Source organism: Bipolaris sorokiniana, assembly GCF_000338995.1.
Source record: "Bipolaris sorokiniana ND90Pr unplaced genomic scaffold COCSAscaffold_9, whole genome shotgun sequence".
NCBI lineage: Eukaryota > Fungi > Ascomycota > Dothideomycetes > Pleosporales > Pleosporaceae > Bipolaris > Bipolaris sorokiniana.
The window spans coordinates 1,317,324-1,341,531 of record NW_006911903.1 but is presented as its reverse complement, the minus strand read 5'-3'; the positions used below and the strand labels follow the sequence as shown (position 1 = coordinate 1,341,531).

The window sequence follows — 24,208 nt, the reverse complement described above, 5'->3', positions numbered from 1 at the left end:
ATTGCGGTAAATGGGAAACTAGACTCATGAGATCTAGGCCTGATGAGCGATGAAGTGTCAAACCTTCGAGGCCTTGCCGCTTCCCTGCCCGATAAAGCCTGTTGCTATGTGAAAATCAACAGGATAGTGTGGAGAGAGTCAGAGCCATGTGGCTACCACGTCCGGGCCGAGCAGTATGTGACTATTACGAATTTGGATAGATTGCGCTCCGGAGAGATCCACAATACCATCGGTCCCGAAACTTGAGCAAGGCGGCCATGCGGGTCTTACTTCGTATCGGAGCCATTGCAATGCGCTAAGTCGACAAAGGGCCCCTGGTAATCAGTAGCCGCAAATAGTGAAAATATCCAGCTCAAAACTCTCATAACTATTAATAGTATTTCACTTCCATACCCTAGGGAAACAAAACATCAGTAGATTTCATACTCGGATGGTTGAGGGAACCGCAACAAGGATACCGTGGGACGTCCTCCCAGAGCCGGCTGGGTGTTTGCTAACATGCATCAAGGGGTCGTTCCGCAGCGTGAAAATTTCCTAATTTTGGGACTAAATGACTTCGATTGAAGCATGCAGAATCGCGTCGGCCAAAGGAACGCATCTGGTCACATTGTGGAATGTGTGTGTAGGAGCAATAGCGAGATGCAAAGATGAAAACCAAGTGCGGTCCAGAGGGCGGAAGGGCCGCCTGCTACTAGCGTCACGTCAGTGCGGTCGACGGGCAAACATTTTGTGAACATCGCGCAACACGACTCTTGCACACAACTGCAGCGGCCCAATCTCGCCTCGCCAAACCGGACAAGTGGCGACATGGCCAAAAGAAAACGCAGTGCTTTCGACGACCGGCGTCCAGTCGACGTCGGGCTGGGCGCAACTTTGGCGCACATGCGCGGCGAAGATGAGCCAGATGAAGCTACGGAAGGCTGGACAGTTGTCGGCAAGAGAAGAAAGCAGCACAATTCACGTGACTCTGCATCACCCTCACCCTCTCCCACCCAAGATGCCTCGGTCGTGCACAAGGACGACGGCCTGTCCAAGGAGCAGCGCAGGAAGGAACGAAAGCTGCAGAGGAGCTATCCGGCTATTGAGCACTCGCACCATGCACGCCTCAATTCGCATGTCAAGATCACAGACCTGCAGGCGCTGGTGCTATATCTGCTTGCTGACGGAACAGCGCCTCAGTGGGTTTCTGTGCGAAGCCGTGCAAACATCCAGCAGGTTGTTATGCTCATGGTCCCGGGTTTGGACGTGGGCATGTTTAACGGACAGGTTGACCTGGAAGCCGCCTCACAACCCGGACAAGTCGCCCAAGGAGACGAGGCCACCGAGTCCCAGCCAAAGCGGCTGTCCATCTCGTCCAGCGACTTCTACCCGGCCAGTCTGAAGCCTGAACGGCTGCCTGCACCACTGAAGCCTCTATCCGACATTTTCGAGCACGTGTGGCCCATCAAAGCCATTGGAGAACACCGCAACAACCAGTACATGCGCCTCCATTCGCCCATCCACACCATGCTCACCTCGCAGATTCCAAAGACGCAAGAAGAAAAGCAAATGAAGAGAACCGGCAACCACAAGGGGCCCATGCCACAGAACTCAAGTCATTGGCAGAACAAGCGCACACGCATTACCGAGTATATCGCCACACTCATGGAGCAACAGGAGAACGAATATGTACTGCATCCAGCCATGTTCACGACGCTCGAATCCAAGGAGGCTAACCAAGAGAGGAGGAAACTCGCCAACCAGACTGCAGATGACGGTTGGGTGGATAGCCATGTCGCAAATCTAGACGAAGGACAAGTACCCGAAGAAGAGATAGAGCAAGGCAGTCTGAGTGCTGGGAGACAGATCCTCTCCATGGACTGTGAAATGTGCAAAGCCGAGAACGATGAGCTTGTGCTTACGCGCATCAGTCTAATGGATTGGGACGGCAACGTAGTCTTGGATAAGCTTGTCAAGCCCGAGATTGGCATCAAGGACCATCTAACGCAGTGGTCGGGTATTACAGCGGCCATGCTTCAGGATGTCACAACGACACTTGCCGACATACAAGAGGAGCTATTAGCGCTCATTACTCCGCGGACAATCCTTGTGGGACATTCGCTAAACTCCGATCTCAATGCACTCAAGCTGACTCATCCCTTTATCGTCGACACGGGTATTCTCTATCCACATCCGCGCGGCCCGCCCTACAAGCAGTCGCTGAAATGGCTTGCGCAGAAGTATCTCAAGCGCGAAGTGCAGAAAGGGTCACAGGGCCACGACAGTGTAGAAGACGCTCGAACATGTCTTGATCTGGTCAAGCAAAAATGTGAAAAGGGCCCGAGGTGGGGCTCGAGTGACACCAACGCCGAGTCGATCTTTAAAAGACTAGGACGGAGCATGCGACCAAAGTCAAACGACGCTCATCGAGCGGGAGCGGTGATTGACTGGGGTGATCCGAATAGAGGCCATGGTGGTCAAGCTAAAGTTTCGATAGGATGCAAAATGGATGATGAAGTGGTCGAAGCTATTGATCGGACCTTGAAGGGCCAAGCCGAGGGCAGAGATGGGACTGCCGACCAGATTGATTTTGTCTGGGGCCGTCTGCGGGAACTTGAGCTTGCACGAGGATGGTGGGATGATACCAAGTCAGCAGATGTCGAGGTGATTCGAAAAAATGCGCTTGAGCGAATGGGCTTCTGTCGACAAGGCGATGATGTGGATGTGGAGCTACAAGGCGCTGAGCTTGGCGAAGCTGTTTCGAGGACGGTTGAGCGGATCAGCCAGGTTTACAAATCCCTGCCATGCTGCACGGCCTTTATTGTGTACAGTGGGACGGGCGACCCTCGAGACATTCGACGCCTGCAAGCCATGAACCAGCAGTACCGGCGTGAGTTTGCAACGAAGAAATGGGACAATCTTAGCGTACAATGGACAGACACGGAGGTGCAGGCATTGTCCAAGGCATGCCAGGATGCACGCAATGGTGTCGGGTTCATGGTGGTTAAGTAGAGTACTAGATAGGATATTATTACGAGAGCAAAGTGTGTGTCTCGTTTTGTGTTTGGCCACGGGCGCCAACGCTAAAGCATTTGTGATACGTATAATGTCGGCGTGTTTGAGCAAACAGGCAGTTGGGTCCGACAGGTAATGACGGGTAATTGAGAAAAGTGTATGGAAAAGAGCGGATGCCGAGGGGGTACCGGAAACGTTAGTGTGCATTGGGGGATGCAACGATCGGCTGAATGCAGCCGGGGGTAAAATTGTCTAATTGCCGTTTCAGTGTGCCCAAGTAGATATTACTGGGCCAGTTGGCATGTCAATTGCACGGACGACAATCAAGAACCCTGCTCATATCATGTTTGGCTAAGGCTATGTTAGCGCCCCATAGTGTCGGATCCAGAAAGTAAAATCAAATTTTTTGCAAAGCGGATGACTACATGATGGGCTGGATTGGTAGTAGCCTAGCGGTCATGGGGATCTGCGAGTTGGGACGCTAGCCAAGCTGCTATCTTGCCGCCGTATAGCAGCATGATAGTGCCCAGATCGTGACGAGCTGGCGCCATGTCCAGAGGGCTTGCCTTATTGGGGGCAAGAGTAATCTGGGCCTGCTATATCAGAGACAAAGAGGCACCAACGCTATACGTTTGTGGTACGTACAAGAAAAGACAGACTTTATAGTTGCAATGTAAGTGTATATAGTATGTATGTATGTAAATATATTCAATAGCCTCCGTGCGCTGGTCTTATCACCCCGTCTGCCATGCTTGTTGGGCCATGACGACCATGAAACCTTGGAGTCGTCGACACTGGCCAATGATGCTCGTGACGAGCCGCTGCTTACTCGATTGTGTATATGTGGTATATATGTATGCATACTTACGTATATCGAGTATGAAGTAAGTTTATCTACCGGGAACATGGATGTGTAGGTAACGTATATATATGTATATGTGTATGTATACAAGGACAGGGTGGCTGCCCGTGTCTATTAATTGGGCGTCTTGTGGTGGGCAGTGTGTACTTATATGGGCAGTAAGTATAGTTACATACTTACTTACATACATACATACATACATAATGCCACTACTCGAGCAGCGTCGCATCTTACCGTACATGGCCCACCCGCATAAACGGCAGACGTCAAAAGGAGCATCGCCCGGTGAGGGCCTGAAGGGCTGATGCACAATGCGGAACAGCTAGCGCATCGAGCTTGCGACACCACACGGCTCAAAGGCTTATTCGTAATAGCTGATAGAGCACCTCTAAATAACGAGGCGCGCTAGGCCCCACCGGGACTCGCGGCCAGCCAGTAATGAATAAGCCTGTGCTAATCATTTCACCTGTCCTAACTAACTCTCTCCCTAACTTTGCTTTTCCACCCTGGCCGCACGGTATACGTGCGCTCCCCTTCTTTGCCTTTTCCTGGCCCTTGCTGCCGCCTCCAATCCCACTCGCTGCTGTCCCACACTCATTCAACACTTGATCCCACCCTTCCATCCGCCTGTCCTATCCATCCATTGATTCTTCTTTCACTCTCACACACACACACACCCTCCCTCCTGCAGTGCCACCACCTCTGCCTGCACTGCGCAATTGGCGTTCACAGCACCCTCGACGTCTGTGCTGGACCATCCCCTTGCCCACCTTTGGTAATCACTATAGAGCATTCCTGTTCCTGACTCCTACGGTGTATTACTCCGCTTACCTGCAGTTGGCGAGCAACAAGCGCAAGATCCTCGTGCCCTTGCCTATACTGTGGCTCGGAGATCCATCCTTTCGGTCCGTCTCAATGGGCTGGCTACGGCAAGCACAAGACAGTTTCGTATTAGTAGACTACTCCAGACAGCATGAGCACCCAACAACATCACCGCTCTGCGTCTCACACTGCATCCATTGTGCATGGAAATGCCGACCAGTTTAGAGTTCAGCAGTCGGCACCGCCCTTTGCCCAAAGTGCTGCTAGACCCCCGCCACCTGCTGCTTTGCTCCCCATCATCGCTCGATCGACAAAGGGCTACTGCCGGCATTGCCGCTCCCACGTAGGCGACTTTTACAACTCGTGGAGTCGAATCACTGGTACCCTTCATGTTCCTGCCCTACTCGGCTCCTACTCGTCGCGCCTAAAAATTGTTGGCAACCCTGAGCCCGCGTCAAAGGACACGGCTCTAGATGGATGGTAAGTTTATTAGCCCTCGCATGTCTTTTCTCCCTTCGCACATTTTCCCCTTTTGGTAGCAGTCAGCCATCACATCATCAGGCGCCCTTCGATATACGTTGTCGCCTCCCGGTATAGTTCAGTGACATGGTATTTTAATTTTTCTTCTCTTTCCTAAGCACACTTGCACTAGCGCGGTCCAAACAATTTCCACACTATACGTTTTTCATCTATTAAACCCGCCAGTCCGCTACTTGTCTCCCCACGTTCCGCATTACTGCCGTTCCGTTCACGTCCGTACACTTTTCTACCTATTAGCTGACACCTTAACAGCACCATCCAGCCTTTGTCCTGCCCACACCCTGGCTGCCGCGAGGCATCAATTGGTTTCACTGTCATCAATGCGCCTGTCGGCAAAGGGAAATTTCGGTGAGTCACCTCCCTTGCATCGCTCACCGAGTGATGTGTTTGCATCTTGCTGTCGATGAGGCCTTGATGACTATTCATTCAAATACACATAAAGCTTATTGCTTTAACTTACCTCAGACAGCTAACATCTTATTTCGCGTAGTGGCCGCGATCTCTTTAACCTAAGCCGCATTGAGCTGCAATATGAGATAGCACCAGGGCAGATCATTCTCATCGAACCCCGTGAAGACACTGCGCCAGACCTATTAGGAGCCGAGGAGACGCCTAGTCCTCCTCCTTTGTCTTCTTCATCTTCTTCACCACCAAACAACGTTCCCAACCCATCTTGGACCAAAGCCATGGAGGTTGACACACGTATGCCGTCGTTGCACCAATCGGCGTATTCTCATACCCAAATGGGCATACGTCATGATCGCGATACCGCAAAGCAACATCTCATGTACCCCATTGAACACGACAGACAGTCGCGAAAACAACTATCGTCATCGATACATTCTCCTCCAGTGACCAATTCTTTGCACAGCGCTGTTCAACCAGCACCGGGCAAAAGACCCTCAATTGCATCCCCCGTAGCGGAGCCAATACACCAGGCTGATTCACCGCAACAAGCATCCGCCATTCACCCTACTGGTGATGTGCATGAGTCTCGAGGTAGTGTGTCTAAACCACAGCCTGCTCCCGAAACATCGCAAACAAATGGCCACCAGTACCCTCGCTCACCTGGCGTGGTGAGCATGGACGCTATTGAGCGTTTACAAACACAAATTTCTCAAAACAGCGGCGCCCTGGCTGCTCACACTCGCGATATACGTCGAGGCGAAGAGACCTTTCAACGTGTCGAGGAATCCCTTCGCCGCGAGTTTCAGGCCCAGTTGTTCCGTCAGACGGCCGACATCCAAAAGGTGGAAGAGTCTGCAGCACGACTACAACACGAAATGCAAGGCATGCGTCAGGCAATGGAAGCCATCAGCCGAGAGATGGAGGCTTGGCGAATGGACAAGCAATCACGCCAATCCGTCTTTTCCCCAAGCCACCAGATGGCCGCTCAAGATTCGGCGCTCGAACTCATCGCGCAACAAATCGCCGTCATGTCGCACAAGACGAGCGATCTCGACAATCTAAAGCTCCACATTGAAATCATGAAGAACAAAATCTACCGGCTCGAAGAAGGTGCCAAGGCTGCGTCATCACAGCCGCCGTCGCACACATTCCAGCTTCCACGTGAGACGGCAGTTGCACCTATCCCATCGACTCATGCCTCAGTGTCATCCCACCCCACTACTCCAATAATTCCACAAGCCAGCGATGCATCTCGTCGTGCCTCGAGTGGCCAGCACCACCAGCCATCGTTTGCACAGCCGGCACCCAAGCCTCTAGTGGAAGCCATACCAAGAACTGAGCTTGTGTCTAGTCAGAACAGTGGATGGGCGACTGTCAACGCGGGAGTAAAGCGAAGTTCCCAAAGCGGCATGGACAGTCCCCAGGAGAGCACTATGCATGGGCCAAGTTCCCCAAAGCGGCCAAAGCTGGGCGAAGCTGAGCCATTCCCTGGTTACACTGCCGCGCAACCACCACCTAGTCGTGCCGCAGTCGAACCGACAGACGCTCGATTTTCAACGCCTGCCCACGCCATTACATCTCAAAATCCTGTAGCTGACCAGGTTCCCTCGTCCCAAACGGAGCAGCAACCTTCCTATTCCCCATATACCCCGCAGCATGCGCCGTCAGACGACAGTTGGCGGCCCGATTCCCAACGTATGATGGGATATCGACCCCGTGGGCGGGGGCGTGGCGGTGGAGGACCCGGCAGTCGGGGTGGTAGAGTTCGAAAGAGCATGCTTGTCCAGCCTCATGGTACATTTGCAACACCAGAATGGGAATTGGATGACTGGCAGAGCCATCGCAGCTCACAAGGTAGTCCAGAAGACTTTCACAACCACATGGCACACTCTGGTCGTAGTGGCATAGCGCGCCGTGGCAGTGGTGGCAGTGGTGGCGCACGTGGAGGCTACATGACAAACGATCGCGCTTCGAGCCTTGGCCTACAAGGGGTGACGGCTGGCATCAGCTTTGGGCCGCCTGGTGAGGCGTACGGTTCTGCAAAGAGGACTCGTACGAAGCCGGTGCGAAATGCAGATGGTGTGCTTATTCGAAAGGATGGCCGTCCTGACATGCGTTCGCAATCGTCAGCCGCCAATCTGCGCAAGGTGCATGCACGCAAGGAAAATGAGTCTAGCCACTCCCCTACGCCCACAAACATCCAATACGCGGCTCCGGTCAGTGCGGCTGACACACCCAGCCCTGCTGGGCTTGCAGCACACCCAAACGCGACCGATAAGCACAAGGCGATCATGGGCAAGATCTTCCCTGAAGGTTTGGATGCATCGCGCAAGCAACATGACTATGCTAGCCAAGTGTTTTCAGAAGAATGGGACCACACTGTTCACACGCGTTCACATGGTCACCGTTCTGCAGCCAAGACAGACAAGTCTGTTGAAAAGGTTCAAAATGAACATGATGCGAGTCTCAGGCGAAAACAAAGCTCACAAAGACAAGATGTAGATATGGACAGGGCTGATAGTCATGCTGCTGACGAGGATGAAGAGCATGAGGAGGAAGAGGACGAGGAAGACGAAGAAGGACATGAAGAGGAAGGCGAGGAAGAAGAGGACGAGGATGAAAGGCAGGCTCCCGAGCGATCTGGTGAGCACGCCAAAGCACATGAAGAGACTGCGACAAAACAAGCAGAAGACGGAAATGCTACTGCTGCTGCTGGCTCGAAGGCTGGCTCAGAAACCAGGGCAGTAGAAAGCTCAGCGGCCAATGACGATGACTGTATACATGTACAAGCTTAATAGGTTAATCTTCTCAAAATAGTAAATGTTACCTATATAGATAGATTATTTATGAAGTTATATTCTTTTGTCTTAATGTTGCTGCAGTTGTCATACATACGTTGCTGTTCCTTTTCTATCCGCATCCATTATTCACATGCTATAAATGTACAAGAAAGATTCTTCACAGCCACTGCACCTGCTTTAGTACGGAACCGCAGGAACCTTTTCCGATCCATTCGTTCGCTCCGGGTAGAGAATCGCGCCCTTTGTCTTCGCACAATTCGTCAGGTAACTCGCCGACGCATTAACAGGAATAGTGTTTCCTTCCTGAGGGCGACCGTAGACCTAAGAAACCCCTCGTTAGCAAAAAAAAATCCTCGGCCTTAAAAAAACTCGATAATACTTACATGCTCATAATACCACACCTCGTTCAACACCGTAAACCCCCTATCCGTACTATTCCTCCCCGCAACCGTCTCGTTGAACCTGGGCCCACTGCACCCCAAAAACGGAACACCACCATGCCTCTCCGCCAACACATCTACAACCTCCTCATACGAATACCGTATCGACCCATTCGACGGCGTAATGCCCGCCTCGTTCAACCACTCAAACGTCGGAAAGCGCTTGTAATACTTGACCGCCGTCTCGAAAAAGTCCACCACATCCTCGTGCTGGCGGTACAGCGGACCGTAGCACGGCACATTAAAGGTAGAAAAGCAAGTTGCGTGTTTAGAAAATTCGTGGGCGTGGAAGCCCGCGTTGTCTTGTTGCCAGGCGACCCAGTACGTTGACATGTACTCTAGGAGGTCGTACCGGCCAAAGGGCTCGAGGAAGGTATCAATATTAGGTCCCGTATAGGCGGGAACAACGGTGCCGTTCGGCAAGCCATTCGTTGTGTTGGGCGAGGGAATCGGATCGTACTGGCGATTCAAATCGCAATACTGAGTGTAGCTTCCGTTGCAAAAGTCTGGCCATAAGCCGTGCAGGGTCCAGGTATCTTTGGGGAGGTACTGGCCGGAGGATTCGAGGCCGGTGTGAGTGTTCCAGAATTGGGTGCTGAGGAGGAGGCCGCCGAAGGTTTCGGTGCAGCAGGAGTCTACCTTAGAGGCATCTTGGGATGGGCAGGATAAGAGGGGTTGTTGGAGTTGGCAGGTGTGGTTGAGGGGGGATTGAAGGGGGTAGAGTTGTGCGGTGGAGGTTGTGGTGAGGAGGGTGAGGGCGAGGGCCCTGGGGAGGTGTTCCTTCATCTTGGTATGGTGTTGAAGGGGAATGCTCAGTGAAGTGCAATGCAAATAATCATTCACAGCTGAGGAAAACACGGCTCTATTATATTCTTTAAAAAAATTTGGCCACAGCCCTTACTAGTACGCATGTAAACGTATGGTCCGCTGCAGCTCCAGGTCGAAAAAAATTCGGTCTTTGCCTTTTCTAGAAGGTAAGTATTCCCGCGGTTGCAAGGTACGAAGGCCGGGCGTCGGCCATGGGCGAAAGGTGGGTAAGGTGAGGTACCTGCGTGTAAGCTAGATGGGCTCACGTGTGCGCGCCATTGGACGATAAGAGAAGCACGCCCCCAAGCCACCTGGTGAATGCTTGTCTCGACGCGATTTCAGCTCCGGGGCTAGACATGCTCGAGAACGTAGGTGTAGAACGACCGTTGCGAATTGAACCGAGCATGAAGTCATATCGGTCTGTAGGGTGGTTGGAAGAGCTCTTTGATCTGGCGCAGTCTGGCTGCGCTGTTGTTCTGCGGGACAACTTTCTCTCCGATGGACTATCTCCGCGTTACCAGCTCCGTCATACATTTGCTATAACATCATCACTTGCAGCGTCGCAATCATGCGCAGTTATTCACAGATTCCAGCGTGCTCAAACGCTTTCTTAAGCATAGTAGAGTACCAGAAATGGCTTCTACGTCCACCATAGCAGCACTCGCGCCGCGTACACCAGACGCATACACAACCGCCCACCACATTGGCAATCCACCAACATCCTTCAAAAACCCATGGCCCTCCTACAAACCTAGCGGCATAGCCACCGCCGTACGCACCCGCTTCACAACACCCAAAAACTTTGTCCCCGTCCCCAGCGACCGCGCCGGCCTCGTCCAAGTCCGCAAGCCCGATTTCAACACCACCCGCAACGGGCTCAAGGTAACATGGATCGGCCACGCAAGTTTCCTACTCGAAACAACCCGTTTAGAATCTAGCAAAAGAGGCATACGCCTCCTCGTCGACCCCGTCTGGAGCGAGCGCGTAGGACCCTACGGCATGGTAGGCCCCGTACGCTTCACACCACCGCCCTGCACCATCGACGACCTACCACACATCGACGCCGTATGCATAAGCCACGACCACTACGATCATCTCGATGCAGACACACTACGCAAGCTCAACACGAAGCAAAATGGGGACTTGCGCATTTTCTGCGGGTTAAACGTCAAACCCGTCATCATAGGCCTCGGGGCCGGCATCACCGCAGACCAAGTCTCAGAGCTGGACTGGTGGAATGGCGTGACGCTCTCGACGGAAGGAGTAGGAAGCGTAGATATAATCTGCACGCCCGCCCAACACCGCTCAGGTCGCGCGCCCTGGAATTTCGACGCTACACTTTGGTGCAGCTGGGTACTTCGCGAGGCCTCCTCCTCGATAACAGGAGCCAAGTCGCTGTTTTTCGCGGGTGACACGGGATACTGTCACGTCAGTTCTGACGAGCAGTACTCGCACCACGATGCGCCGCATCCTCCCTGTCCCGCTTTCAAAGACATAGGGAACCTGTATGGTCCCTTTGATCTCGCCTTATTACCAGTGGGTTGCTTCAAGCCGCGCTCGGTGCTGTCCGGACAGCATTCTAGTCCCGAGGATTCGGTGGCGATACATAGGGATGTGAGGAGTAAGAGGAGTGTGGGTATGCATTTTGGAACGTTTAGGGGTGGGTTCTCGGTCAATTACGAGCCTGTTACTGAGCCGCCGGAGCGCTGGCGGAAATGTGCAGAGGCTGAGGGGTTGGAGTGGGGGGTGGAGATTGGGCTGTGTGATGTTGGGGAGACGGTGGTGGTGGAGTAAGTATTCGCTGCTTATAGTGCTGATGATTAATGTGATAATGTGACGTTGATACTTTGGAGTACACTAGTGGTTGAACTCTAATAACTACCAGTCTATGATCAACGAGAAGTTGAAACCCACAAGAAGAAAGTCAATCATGATTCGGAAAGATGCATTACAACTCTATCATCTAAGTGGCAGTAAAGCGCCTTCGTGACTACTCGTACAGCGCCAGTCCTAGCTCTCAACCTACAAGTGGAGAGCCACTTGTGATGGGATGAGCAACATCCCTTAGTTGTACTGCATGTACGTGGCAGTCGAGTTGAACTTGAGGTTACCCTTGATGACCTTGTCAACGGCAGCCAAAAAGTCCTTCTCAGTCGCAACCTTTCTCCTCGCTCGGATGGCAAACATGCCGGCCTCTGTCGCTACACTCCTCAACTCGGCACCTGTGCTGTTGGGGCAGAGACGGGAAATGAGCTCCCAACGAATGTCGCGCTCCACGCTCATGCTCTTGGCGTGGATGCGGAGAATGTTGGCACGGCCTTCCATGTCTGGTAGCGAGAACTCAATCTTTCGGTCGATACGTCCGGGACGCATGAGGGCGGGGTCCAGAGTGGAAGGTCTGTTTGTGGCAAACATGACCTTGATGTTACCACGAGCGTCGAAACCATCGAGTTGTGTGATGAGCTCCAACATGGTACGTTGTACTTCGTTATCACCTCCAGCACCATCGTCGAAGCGCGCTCCACCGACGGCATCAATTTCGTCAAAGAAGATGATACACGCCTTCTTTGTTCGCGCCATCTCGAAGAGTTCACGCACCATCCTAGCACCTTCTCCGACATACTTCTGGACAAGTTCTGAACCAATGACACGGATGAAGGTAGCGTCTGTTCGGTTGGCGACTGCTCGGGCGCAAAGCGTCTTTCCGGTTCCTGGTGGGCCGTAGAGTAGAGCACCCTTTGGAGGGTCGATTCCGAGGTTGACGAAGCGCTCTGGTGATAACAGCGGCATCTCGACGACTTCTCGCAGCTTTTCAATCTGCTCCTTGCATCCACCCACATCTCCGTATGTGACGTCAGGCTTGTCCTCGACTGTCATCATGGTAACTGAAGGGTCGATCTTGGGTGGTAGAGGAAGCAGGATCTGGTACTTGTTACGGTCGACACCCACTCGCATACCCTCTTCAATGTCCGTGGGTGAGACACGCTCTCCCAGGTTGACGACGAACTTCGCGATTTGCTTGACGTTGATGACATATTTGCTCTTTTCCGAGTCTTTCTCGTCTTGTATTATCTTGGTGCATCGTGCGACTTGGAGGGGCTGCTCTTCTTGCATGCGTTGGCGGTCGGCGGCAATGTCCCATAGATGTGGAGGTGCGAGACCGGTATCTGATTCCTGGAGAGAGGTGAGTGGGGGAGGCCAAGGGCGATGATGGGCTAGACTACCTTGACTCCAATCTTCTCGTTTATCGTTTGCTGCTTGTCCTTGATCTCCTTCTCCAGCTTCTTCAGCTCGGCGCTATAGGGTGCGGCGCCGTATGTCTTCAACACCTGGATGTCTCTGCCATTGCGTCAGCATCTATGCCGGGGAAACAACACCGACCAAGCTTACTCATCAGTGAGAGGTGTGATCTTCTTCTCCTCGACCTCATCGTCGGCAAAGTTCTTCTGGTACTTCTCCCAGGACTGGCCTGTGGCTGAAGGCATGGCTGCGGTGTTGGCGGCGACTGTCGGGCGGCCGGTGTTAATGGAACTACGCGGGTGTGCAAGTGTGTGGACGGAGATGAGTCTGACAAGTCCCAGATGAAGAGAGCGACAGTCGGACGAGATGTATTGGTGGTGGGGATCGTGTACGGGCGTGGGTGTTGTGCTATGCAGTGAAGGTGGTAGCTGTGGTTGATGCGGCGATGGGCCCGGCGAGTCGGAGCTTGTCACTGTCAGTGCGCTACGTCTATCGCGTTCTCGAAATCTTGTCAGGTTCGCGTCCCCGGCACTCAAAACTTCCCCGCCAACCCACCACGATACCCCTCCTTTGTCTTTGTTTTCTCTCGATTCCCCAAACATGGCTGCTCAAGTTGCAAGCGGCGGAGGCGGTGCCGGAAATGCTGCCTTCAAGGTACGGCTGCCTCCACCATGAGCTCTGAAAACATTGACTGATGGCAAGTACAGGATAAAGAAAAGCCTAGAGCGGTCCGCAGTGCCAACATTATTGCAGCAAGAGGTATAGAGGTCTCGCCCATATATTCGGTCTCTTTAAGCTGACTTAAAATGTGTAGCTGTGGCAGATGCGATCCGAACTGTATGTCTCACCACAGGGTGCGGGGAACAAGACGAATACTGATATTTCGGCAGTCTCTGGGACCAAAGGGAATGGACAAAATGGTAATTAGATATACGTAGTCTTCAGACAAGTCAATGGCTGACTCACTACAGATTCAAACCAGCAGAGGCCAGACAATCATCACAAACGACGGAGCCACCATGTTGAAGCAAATGAGCGTCATGCACCCATCGGCCAAGATGCTCGTCGACCTCGCACACGCCCAGGATATCGAGGCTGGAGACGGTACAACATCAGTCGTTGTTATTGCTGGCAGTCTTCTCGGAGCTGCTGAGCGGTTACTGGCCAAGGGCATCCACCCCACAGTCATATCCGAGGCCTTTCAGCGCGCAGCCCAGGAGGCCATATCCATCTTGACCGAAATGGCCATCCCCATTTCTCTCACCGACAGGCAGACTCTCCTCAAGACCGCTACCACTTCCCTCTCTTCCAAGATTGTCGCTCAAGAGCCAAAGCTGCCTATCATGGCCGTCGACTCGGTGCTCAAGGTCATCGACCCCAAAACTGCCGACAACGTAGACCTGAAGAACATTCGCATGATCAAGAAGATGGGCGGTACTATTGAGGACAGTGAGATGATTGACGGGCTAGTTCTCAACCAGCCAGTAGTCAAGAGCGCCGGCGGCCCCACACTTAAGGAAAAGGCACGGATAGGCCTCATTCAGTTCCAGTTGAGCCCTCCCAAGCCAGACATGGAAAACCAGATTGTTGTCAACGACTACAGGCAGATGGACAAGATCCTCAAGGAGGAGCGGACATATCTGTTGAACATGGTCAAGAAGATCCAGAAAGCAAAGTGCAATGTTCTCTTTATCCAAAAGTCCATTCTACGCGATGCTGTCAACGATCTTAGTCTGCATTTCTTGTCAAAGCTTAAGATCTTGGTTATCAAGGACATCGAGCGCGATGAGATTGAGTTCATCTGCAAGGTGCGTCAACATGCAGTCTATCATCAGAGTTTACGCTAACACAAAGCAGAGCACTGGTTGCAAGCCCATCGCCGACATTGACTCGTTCACAGAGGACAAGCTCGGCTCGGCAGACCTTGTTGAGGAAGTACAGGCATCAGGTGCTCGATATGTCAAGGTCTCGGGTGTCAAGTCGGTGGTCAACACCGTGTCTATCGTCTGCCGGGGTGCCAATAGTCTCATTCTGGACGAGACAGAGCGATCGCTTCATGACGCACACTGCGCTATCCGCTCATTAGTCAAGAAGAAGGCGCTTCTTGCTGGTGGAGGTGCTCCAGAAATCGAGATTGCACACCAACTCTCCCTCAAGGCCCGTGAACTCACCGGCACTGAAGCTATCTGCTGGAAAGCTTTTGCCGATGCCATGGAGGTCATCCCAACTACACTAGCGGAAAACGCAGGTCTCAACAGCATCAAGGTCGTCACAGAGCTGAGGCATAGACATGCGCAAGATCAAAAGTACGCGGGAATTAGCATCAAGAGCGGAGGCGTCAAGAACGACATTAGCGAAGAGAATGTGCTTCAGCCGCTGTTGGTCAGTACCAGCGCCATTGAGTTGGCAGCCGAGACAGTCAAGATGATTCTCCGAATCGACGACATTGCGCTGTCAAGGTAGAAGAAAATAAGAATGACACTGCCGTGATCCGTTGCAGCAAGATGATAATACCACGAGCAATGACAAAAGATTACGAGAGGTCTCTAGAGATCCACCAAGTGGCGTGACGTGAAATGTGTGTGAACCCAAGCAACCCCTGGTGCATCTAATGCATGAAAAGTCGTAATCAAATCCTGCATGTAAAGAAGCGAGAGGGAGTGGGACTTGCAGATAGTGGGTTCGCCACAGCTGTTCTTTCTGCTGCATGTTACCCGAATAGCTCGAGTAGCATGAAACTGTAATTATAAGTACATGAAGCGAGTCGGATTGCGTCAGTTCGCTTGACGTTGTGGGGTTTCCTCTTTTCGCATATGTAATAAGACCCTGCGCCGGTGTATCCTAGTAGATTCTTGGCCTGTTGGTCTGCTTCTGTAGACTCCTGCATACTGCAGGCGTATAGTTAGATTCATGTGTATGTATTCGGGCGAGGTGATGCAGGCAGGTATACTACGGGTAATATGGATTGATTTTTGCCGTAGCAGAAATGTATATCGCGTAATTCTGTGGGTCTTGTAGGATTTAGATGCTGCGTCTAGAATGGATGTGCTGATCTTCCGGGTCTTGGAAACACTGATACTGTTGCGAGGTGTAGTGGTGTGTATGGCTTGGGGTGGTTTTTTTGTGATGGTAGGATTGGGATGGTAAGAGGGGAAGTTGGCAATTCGTGCTTGACGCTACTAGTCGATGTGTCGAAGAGGTATATGTGTCTAGTCACGCAAAAACATAAGCATTTGCCAGTTCACAATAAATATACTTCAAGATGGTTAACTATCTAAATGATAATATCTATAGCTTCGCTTACACTCTGTCCTCCAAACCCACGAGCCACCCGTTCCCCTTCCATACGTAAGTACCTCACAAAAGAAACCCTCCCCCCCCCCAAAAAAAAGATCTATCCGTCCCAGCTCCCCCAACCCAACCCCCAACCCAGCACACCAGTAAATCTTCCACCAAACTCCTCACCAACATCCCCCAACACAAGCCACTCTCAACCCCTCCATCTCGCATCTGCCGAAGCCTCTTCTCCCCAACTCCTCACACTATCCCCCACCACCAACGCTTAGCAAAACTAGCACGTTTCATCATGCCTCTACCTCCACCTACTACCGGTAGTAGCGGCTGACGCAAAAAAAAAAGATGCGGCCACCAAACAACTCTACTCTTTCTCTCTCTCTTCCCTCTCCAACTAATCCACACACTTAGTCCCAGTTATTTTCCTTCCAACCCAGCACACCGATCAAACCAACGAACCGGTCCCGGGTCACCACCAACCCCCCCCCCCCCAAATTGTAAAGTTGTGGGAAGGAAAAAAAAACAGCTAAAGGGGGGGTCTAGGTTGCTTCACCCACAAAAACCTTAACGTTTTCTCTCGCTCTCTCGTTCGCTTAGTAGGTAACTAGCAATAGTTCACAGCATTACCAGTAGTAAGAACCAGATATTTCACTCTCTCTATCTCTCTCTCTCTCACACTCTTCTTCCCCCCTTTGTTCTTTTCTCCGCGGAGCTGAAGGGAGGGAAAGGTGGCTGAGAAGGCGGGGGGCTAGACGAAGTGGCGTGGTCAATCTTGCGAGTGCCAAGGAATGCTATGGTTTAGTACTGTAGCATAGTGTGGAGTTGGGAGAGGGGGGAACTAAGGGTGTGCGTGTTGTGTTTCTATACTACCGTGGGGGGGCTTAGAGTTGGGGTGGTGCGACTGGGGGTTTGGTAAGGGACGGCGGTTTTGGGGGTGGGGATGGGGGAAGAGGCGGAGCGGGTATGGGGGGTTTGGGGGGGGGGGGGGGGCTGTGGATGAGGTGAGAAATGGAAATGTGTTGGTGAAGAGGAAGGGTTTGGCTGTGCGGAAACTTTTTCTTTCCTTTCTTTTCTCTTCGTAGATTTTGGATTATCGGTGAGGGGTTTTTGGTAGAAGGTGTAAGAGTGCACGGAGAAGGTAGTGTGTAGCTACATCCCGTCATACACACGTTGTAGCAAAGATGGAGGACCGAAAAAAAACATGGATAGCCTTGCACTACGGCACTCTATCTCAAGCTTAGTTAATACAGGCTGACGGAACCTATATGCTTTACTTTGCTTACATGCTTTCTCACCGGCGTGTACGCCAATGTCGCAACTTTTTTTGCTTTTTCTGTAGCAATAGCATGTATCATACTTGCCCCTCGAACTAACTAATGTGCCTCAGGCTTTTGTTATCACGCGTGTGCCGCGCCTTCAGAAGTATAACCGTTTTTTTCTGCCGACTCGGACTTCATGCGCCCGTCGTTGTTGCCGCCCCACCCCGGCTTCTAACCGTAATCACAAACATCCCGCTCTCGCCTTTTCTTCTTTTCATCAAATAGAACATGGACACGACATATGTCATGTAAGCACGCTGATGCTGATCGTTGCCTGTGTAGAGGGTAATCATAAGCGCACTGACATGTGTTTGACAATCTTGGCTCCATTTGTAAAAACCACCCTTGTTATTTACTTTCATGCAGTAATACTTTGTGGACAAACATATGTACACATACGGATTTGTTTTCCGGCTACTCTACCAACTCGTTTAATATGTGGGGTGGACGCGTTTTTTGCCGTACTTTAGCTCGAAACACAACATCCTGGGCCAAATGGGGGGCCCGTGTGCCGGTATCCCCCTTTAGGTTCGTTCTCTCTTCCGAACAGCATCGCAATGATCCGTGGAGGAGATAACTAGTCATGTAACAAACAAAAAGAAGGGGAAAAAGACTATTTGGAAAAATAAGGGAGAGAGAAATAGAATGTAGTCGACAGACGAGACAACCTGGTCTGTTCTGCAAAGGTAGCTTTATTGCCAATAGATACGCTCGAGTAAGGGCAAAAAACAAAGTGACAAATACAACGAAGACGCTTTTTGGTGGAAAAAGAAAGAACAAAGAGAGAGTCAGGCTCAGTGTAATAATCCTTACAATGACATGCCGATCTCAATGGATGCCGCAAATCATTCTTTGATGAACTTGACTAGCTGAATTGCACAGGAAGAACCTGGTGTGGGTGGGTTGAAAGGAAAACGCCTCATTCATGCATCTGAATCGTATCGTGCATCGTAGTATATCGTACAATTCTGGCGCCCAAACCAATGTGTCGAACCAAAAGAGAAACAACAACAAAAACGCCCGCTCAAACGCAGCAGACCTGTTGGTGAATTAGAACTAAGAAAGTAATAACAGGTTTTAAAAATGGACTAGAAAAAAGAGGGCACGAGGCCCATAAGGGTGACACGCTTCGAGTGACTAGCGGATGTATTTCATCGAGATTTCAAACTGGCGCGCTTCAGCAGGCGGCTGACTAGGTTTCCGCGCGGCTTGGGCTTAACATAGAATGCGCCTTTGGTGCCAGTCATATCGTCGCTGAAGACAAGATCCTCTAGCGCCAAGGGATCGTCATTCTGAGGCTTGGGGCTGGACGAGGCGCCTTGCCAGCCGTACAACTGGTCTTCGTCTGCACGGAGATCCGGACGGGTCAAGGTCATGCGCAGAGTCATCTCCCGGTTTAGTTGGGCGTGTGTTGAGTGTACAGGCGATGGCATTGGTGAATCCAGGGACAAGTTCCGGTGTGATGTTTGGCGAGAATGTATACGAAAAGTGACGCCAGTACTGGAGGGTGTGGCAGGCGATTCCATGTCGGCGACAGAGTCGGCATCTGATGCCAAGCCTTCGTTATCGTGACGTTCATCCTCTAAGAAGGACAGTTGCCCATCTCTGAGAAATGTTTGCATGTCCCGACTGAACTTGCAGGCATGAGTGTCAATCTGTGGTAGGTGGTAGTGCGGTGCAGCAGTGTCGGGCCTTGTTGATGATGGGAAGCCGAATTCTATGGCTTCGTCAAACTTTTGAGGAGAAGCAAGGTACATGCGTAGCTTCTTCCTCGCCTCCGGGTCCTGGTAATGAGTGGCCTCGGGGTCGAATACAGGAGAAACGGGTGTGTGGACTGGCGTGCGGCCAGTGAGAGAAGAGGATTGTGAACGTTGGTGGGGGCGAGTGTTGATACCACTAAGGAACGGAGGCCCAAAGGGAGAGGAGGAGGATCCACCGCGGACAGGACAAGAAGTAAGGGACATTGTTCTCCTCGTGTGGCGGGCGGGCATTTCCTTGGAGGTGAATATAGGAGTAGGATTGGCCATGGTGTGGAGGTATGAAGGAGTAGTGGAGTGATCCGGGTCCTTTTCCAAGGCCGCAAAGAGGCCGCTCGGTCCGCTCAGTGGGCTTTCTGCTGACGATACTGAATGTGGTCTCAGGGAGCGTCCGCGCTCGGCAGCGTCGAGACGGGATGGCTGTAAAAAGTCAAAGTGGAAGTCGTCGAAGCGTTGTTGTGCCCACTCGGAGTCTTGGTCGTCGGCAATGAAGGAATGTTCACGCCAGCCTTGAAGAAGCAACTGTTCCTCGCGCGAAAACAGCTGTTTGCGGACTTTTTCGGGTAGAGAGAAGAAAAACTCAACGTCAGAGAGCGAGATGTCGTATTCGAGCACAGGCTTTTCGAGTCTGCGTCTGCGGCGTACGGCACCTAGTGACAACGTGGGCCGGTGGAGTCTGGAGGAACTGGCCTGGGAAGAGCGGCCTGATGTAGGCTCGTCCAAGGCCTGCCGTTGGATCTGCAGACGCTCCAAGGACGAAAAGTACTTTCTCCTAGAAGGGGACTGATTAGCGACGACATTCTCAAGGGTGTCCTCATGCTACTGCAAGGTACAGCCATTCATGGTGGGGGGTGGGTATCGGTATCTGCACGTGATGTATGCGCCCCTATCACACTGGCGGGCCAATCACAAGCGGTTAGTTGCACTTACTGGACCGAATCGGGCAGCGCCTCGAACTCCGCCTGTGGGAGAGGCAGCGTAGTGCTTCTGGGTTTGCTCCTCATGGCGTCGGCTCGAATAGTCTGAAATGGCGATGGCGTTGTTGTCGGTCTGGGGGCCAGGGACAAGAGGCATTCAGCCACGGGGTTGGTGGTGTTTGTGGATGACAGGACGAGGGATGCTCCGAGGCCGCCCTGGGCAGGGTGAGGCAAATGGGCCGGCTGTGAAGGGTGGTGTGCAAAGTACTATGTAAGTATTGCCTGTATGTGTGTGTGTATGTATGTATGTATGTATGCACGTATGGTGGGCATTCAATGGCGGGCCGGCAGGCTATCCGAGGTGGAAACAAGGGCTAGGCTGGTGATGTTGAAGAAAAAGAAAGGGACTATATGGAGCGCAAGAGGGTAGCAGAGCAGAGCAGAGCAGAGGAGAGCAGAGAGCTCTAGTGAGGCAGCGTGGTTACGACAGATGCACCGGGTGGGCGGGAGCATATTGGGTGACGGGATGCCACATGTGCAGCTAAGGCAGCGGTGCAGCAGCCTCCTGTCCTGTCCACGGCGCTCACGCACACGGACGGACCTTGGTAGAGCCGTAGTGGTTCCTCCGAGAGTCAATCCACAGCGATGAGTCTCTGCAACTCTCTGCTCTCCACCATTGGCCTTCGCTGTTTCAGAGCCGCCGTCTCCACCCTCCGACCGTCAGCGGGTCTCGCGGCGCTCCTAGCGTGCGACACACCGCATGGCCGCTCCTATACCCGGTCCATGGGATCGCGCACCAGCTAGTCTTTGTCCATGGCTCCCGTATGATGTACGTCCAGAGCACGCGTATTTGCTTCTGGAATATTGCCTGCTGACCGCCCGCCCCAGAGCACAACTGCCCCCCCAAGCACGTCCCGTGCAACGTCCCGGCCATGCGCTGTGCAACATGGCGCAAAACAAAGTAGCACAAAGCACTCACTCGTCTGGCCGCCGGCTGATTCGTTGCAGCACCAAATAGGTTGCTGATGCTGATCTTGTGGCATGCAATATCCAAGTGCGAATGTAACCAAGTAGAGAAAGTACACCAAGTATCCAACAAAGGAAAGGGTATCTCAAGAGAAGCGCCTCCGCTACCCGCCGTCACCGGCCAACCGCCAGCCCCCAACCGCCAGTCTGAACATCCTCAGCTCGCCAGCAATCACCTCCTTCGGCACATACCCCGCCATGCCACCCCCAAGCACTATAAAGTGGACTTTGCACACTTGTCCTTAGCCTACCCAACAGCCTGCACCCCGCCCTGTTCCGGCCCCAACCACTCCTTCCCACATACATACCCACCTCCACCGTGCACATCCATCTTGCTTGCACTTGCTTGTCAAAAGACCCCCTCGTCTGCAGGCAACTGCCTGTCGCTCTCCTCCTCAAGCTCCTGCAATGTCATCTACACGTGATGCGTCAGTACAAGGTCCACCTGCCACCTCCACTCCACACCAAAACACTTACAGTAATACTCGTCGTCCAGCCCTTCGCGGCTGGGGAGCACTGGCTCCTCCAGCCCCACGTCCTCGTACCGTACGTTCAGCAGCCGGATCTTGAGCCCATAGCCCCCGATAAATGTCACAAGCTTGTTGGTATTCGCCGTAATCGGCTGTTGGTTGAGAAGCATCAGCAGCCCATCAAGCCACTCGGAAGCAAGGGTATGGCTTTGAGGGTGCAGATGCAACAGTACGGTTTCTTTGCGTCCTGCACCCGACCCACTCGACGTCTGCCGTGCATGATTGGACAGAGCCATGTACCCGTGGATTGTGATTTTGGTTGATGTCGACGCCCGCTCATGGCCTGGCAGCGTCCTCACCGTACTGTCAGACGATGATGTCGATGGGGCCGAAGCCGAGACATTGCTCACAACCGATGAGACAATGGACAAATCGACTGTTGATTTACGTGTCAGCCACGGCGAAAATGCTACTGGGCCCTGGGATGCACCTAGCGGAGCGCGTAGTACTTACTCTTTTCCTGCAGGGCATCTAATTTCGGCTCTGTCGCCGTCTTTTCATCAAAGTCAGCGTAGTGCAGGTATCGCCGGTTGTGTGACAGTCGAACAAAGCGCCACGACGAAGGCACTGCACGGTTGCCAGCCACTGGGCCGGTGTTTGTGCCAAAGTCTGTTCCCATTGGGAACCATGCGCCCTGAAGCAAACATCTTATACGTTGCTCTTTGACAAACTGCAGCGCCTCGTGATTGAGCTCGTCGCGAACTTGACTGTGGAGTGTTAGCTTGGCACGGCATATAACAGGCAAACTGCATACCGCAGGTGATGGCCCCATGCATCTTCATACGTCAGTTCAAGCACCTCCATCTGCAATTCTCGCAGCCGCTTGAGCTCAAACTCTGCCAGCTCCTCTTCAATTTCCTTGACATCCTTCATTCGTGGTGCCTGCCCGACCACCTGCTCAATCAAGATGCGAATCAGTTCCTCAATCTTTTCAAAGTCTTCAATCTGCGCGCCTGCTGCTTTCCACAGTCGGATGAAGGCATTCAGACCACTTGTGTGTAACCTAGACCAATGCAGCAACAGAGGCTTGAATGCTCGGTCAAAGTTGGCCCGCGAGTCGGTATGGCGGAGAGACTCAACGTCATCCAATTTATCCACTTCAAAATGCTCATATAGTGTTTGCGTGACCGAAAGACTCGCCCGAGCAATCGGACACCGCTGCTCGGCTGGCTCGGCCGACTGCTCCAGTAAAAGCTTCTGAAAGCCATCTTCGTTTTTATAAACAAAGTCGGTAACATCCATAAGCCCCAAGAATCCAGTCCCGCTGAACTCCCATGCCGGCTCCTCCGTCTCGAACCCCAGCCGGCTCCATTTTTCCGGGTGATGCTTCTTGCTGCCTTTTGGATCTGACGATGGCCTGTCTGGTTGACTCGCAGTGTGTAGGCCCCGAATAGCTCTTCGATGGTCGGGATTTTCCAGATCCACCTTTTCTTCCCTCCAATTCCTCAGCAACGTCTTGGTCAATGTTTGAAAGTCCAACAACGGGTGGGCTAGGTCTTGTATTGCGGTACTCTGCATGAGCCCATATACGCTCTTGATCACGCCCAGTTCCTGGAGCTGCTTTATGAACTTGGGCCATTCGAAGGCAGCATCGTTTGCAATGGCGTCACGCATCAACGCATTGATAAGCTGGAGGGAGTTCGCACAGAGCGCATGGTCGGCCGACGCAATCTTCTCAACCAAGGATGACAGGAACTGGGGCTGGGCGTCGACGGCTGGCTTGAGGCGCTGGAAGCCTGTAGTGCTCGAGTGGGAGCTTCGGTGTGAGGGATGACCAACGATTACAGCGAGGACTGACATGGCACCTCGGTTGACGTTGACAAGTGGTTGTGCGACGACGAGGTCGACTATCTATTGTGCACTGGTTAGATGTACTCACGCACAACAGTCTCTCCTCTCTTGACTTACTCTTGCAATCAAATCATCCGTGACATGGTCCCATCCTTTGTCCAGCTCGAGCAGGCGGGCCAGAGAGGTGAGACAATAGGCCAGTGTGTTTCCGGTCGAGTGCAGGGCCAGGAAGCGCAGCTTGGGCAGGCCCCCTTCGTAGATGAAGACATCAGCGAATGAAGGGTCGCCGATGGCATTCTGGAGTTTGAAGACGGCCATTTTGCGCACCGACTCCTCCTCCGCGCCGAGGCGGGCGACCAATTCAGAGACATTGACGCTGTCCATCTTCTCCAGCTTTCAGCGTGCAGGGGGTATCACAGTGTGGGGTATGCGGTAGTAGTGCTGCGGATGGCGATGTCATGCCAATCACGCGCAGGCGGCGAACATGACACAGATGCAATAATGCCAGGACCGGAGATATGTGCAAGCGCTGTTGTGCGCAAATGCTGCTGTCGTCGCTGTTCTCGTTGCCGTCGCCCGTCGCGTGTCAAGAGGAGCGTGAAGGGAGAGGCTTGGCAGCACGTGAAGCGCGTCGTGGGGGTCAAGTCAGCCGGTCCCCTG

General features: G+C 52.7%; 8 protein-coding genes across 8 annotated transcripts; 4 read left to right on the top strand and 4 right to left on the bottom strand.

The window, feature by feature from the left end:
- Nucleotides 1-767: 767 nt before the first annotated feature.
- On the top strand, nt 768-3,176 carry COCSADRAFT_120374 (uncharacterized protein). The gene has a single exon (XM_007703232.1). It carries the CDS (start codon nt 808-810, stop codon nt 2,989-2,991), a length of 2,184 nt encoding a protein of 727 aa, XP_007701422.1. The 5' UTR covers nt 768-807; the 3' UTR covers nt 2,992-3,176.
- Nucleotides 3,177-4,654: 1,478 nt separating this feature from the next.
- Nucleotides 4,655-8,461, top strand: COCSADRAFT_338792 (uncharacterized protein). The gene is made up of 3 exons (XM_007703231.1): nt 4,655-5,158; nt 5,471-5,566; nt 5,709-8,461. The coding sequence occupies exons 1-3, from the start codon at nt 4,830-4,832 to the stop codon at nt 8,419-8,421; spliced, it is 3,138 nt and encodes a 1,045-aa protein (XP_007701421.1). The 5' UTR covers nt 4,655-4,829; the 3' UTR covers nt 8,422-8,461.
- Nucleotides 8,462-8,604: 143 nt separating this feature from the next.
- On the bottom strand, nt 8,605-9,653 carry COCSADRAFT_93047 (uncharacterized protein; the record flags this gene model as incomplete). Its single annotated transcript, XM_007703230.1, has 2 exons — nt 8,605-8,748; nt 8,811-9,653. The coding sequence occupies 2 exons, from the start codon at nt 9,651-9,653 to the stop codon at nt 8,605-8,607; spliced, it is 987 nt and encodes a 328-aa protein (XP_007701420.1).
- A 332-nt stretch (nt 9,654-9,985) lies between these two features.
- Nucleotides 9,986-11,603, top strand: COCSADRAFT_338759 (uncharacterized protein). The gene has a single exon (XM_007703229.1). The coding sequence runs from the start codon at nt 10,308-10,310 to the stop codon at nt 11,466-11,468; it is 1,161 nt and encodes a 386-aa protein (XP_007701419.1). The 5' UTR covers nt 9,986-10,307; the 3' UTR covers nt 11,469-11,603.
- Nucleotides 11,604-11,738: 135 nt separating this feature from the next.
- Nucleotides 11,739-13,159, bottom strand: COCSADRAFT_172590 (uncharacterized protein; the record flags this gene model as incomplete). Its single annotated transcript, XM_007703228.1, has 3 exons — nt 11,739-12,848; nt 12,899-13,013; nt 13,065-13,159. The coding sequence occupies 3 exons, from the start codon at nt 13,157-13,159 to the stop codon at nt 11,739-11,741; spliced, it is 1,320 nt and encodes a 439-aa protein (XP_007701418.1).
- Nucleotides 13,160-13,574: 415 nt separating this feature from the next.
- COCSADRAFT_120367 (uncharacterized protein) lies at nt 13,575-15,575 on the top strand. Its single transcript, XM_007703227.1, has 4 exons — nt 13,575-13,751; nt 13,805-13,834; nt 13,886-14,722; nt 14,772-15,575. Exons 2-4 carry the CDS (start codon nt 13,823-13,825, stop codon nt 15,375-15,377), a joined length of 1,455 nt encoding a protein of 484 aa, XP_007701417.1. The 5' UTR covers nt 13,575-13,751; nt 13,805-13,822; the 3' UTR covers nt 15,378-15,575.
- A 2,816-nt stretch (nt 15,576-18,391) lies between these two features.
- COCSADRAFT_338744 (uncharacterized protein) lies at nt 18,392-20,411 on the bottom strand. The gene is made up of 2 exons (XM_007703226.1): nt 20,215-20,411; nt 18,392-20,056 (listed from the first exon to the last, which is right to left on the bottom strand). The coding sequence occupies exons 1-2, from the start codon at nt 20,286-20,288 to the stop codon at nt 18,679-18,681; spliced, it is 1,452 nt and encodes a 483-aa protein (XP_007701416.1). The 5' UTR covers nt 20,289-20,411; the 3' UTR covers nt 18,392-18,678.
- A 760-nt stretch (nt 20,412-21,171) lies between these two features.
- Nucleotides 21,172-24,144, bottom strand: COCSADRAFT_38068 (uncharacterized protein). The gene is made up of 5 exons (XM_007702875.1): nt 23,666-24,144; nt 22,512-23,608; nt 22,211-22,464; nt 21,705-22,133; nt 21,172-21,642 (listed from the first exon to the last, which is right to left on the bottom strand). The coding sequence occupies exons 1-5, from the start codon at nt 23,930-23,932 to the stop codon at nt 21,623-21,625; spliced, it is 2,067 nt and encodes a 688-aa protein (XP_007701065.1). The 5' UTR covers nt 23,933-24,144; the 3' UTR covers nt 21,172-21,622.
- Nucleotides 24,145-24,208: the final 64 nt, after the last annotated feature.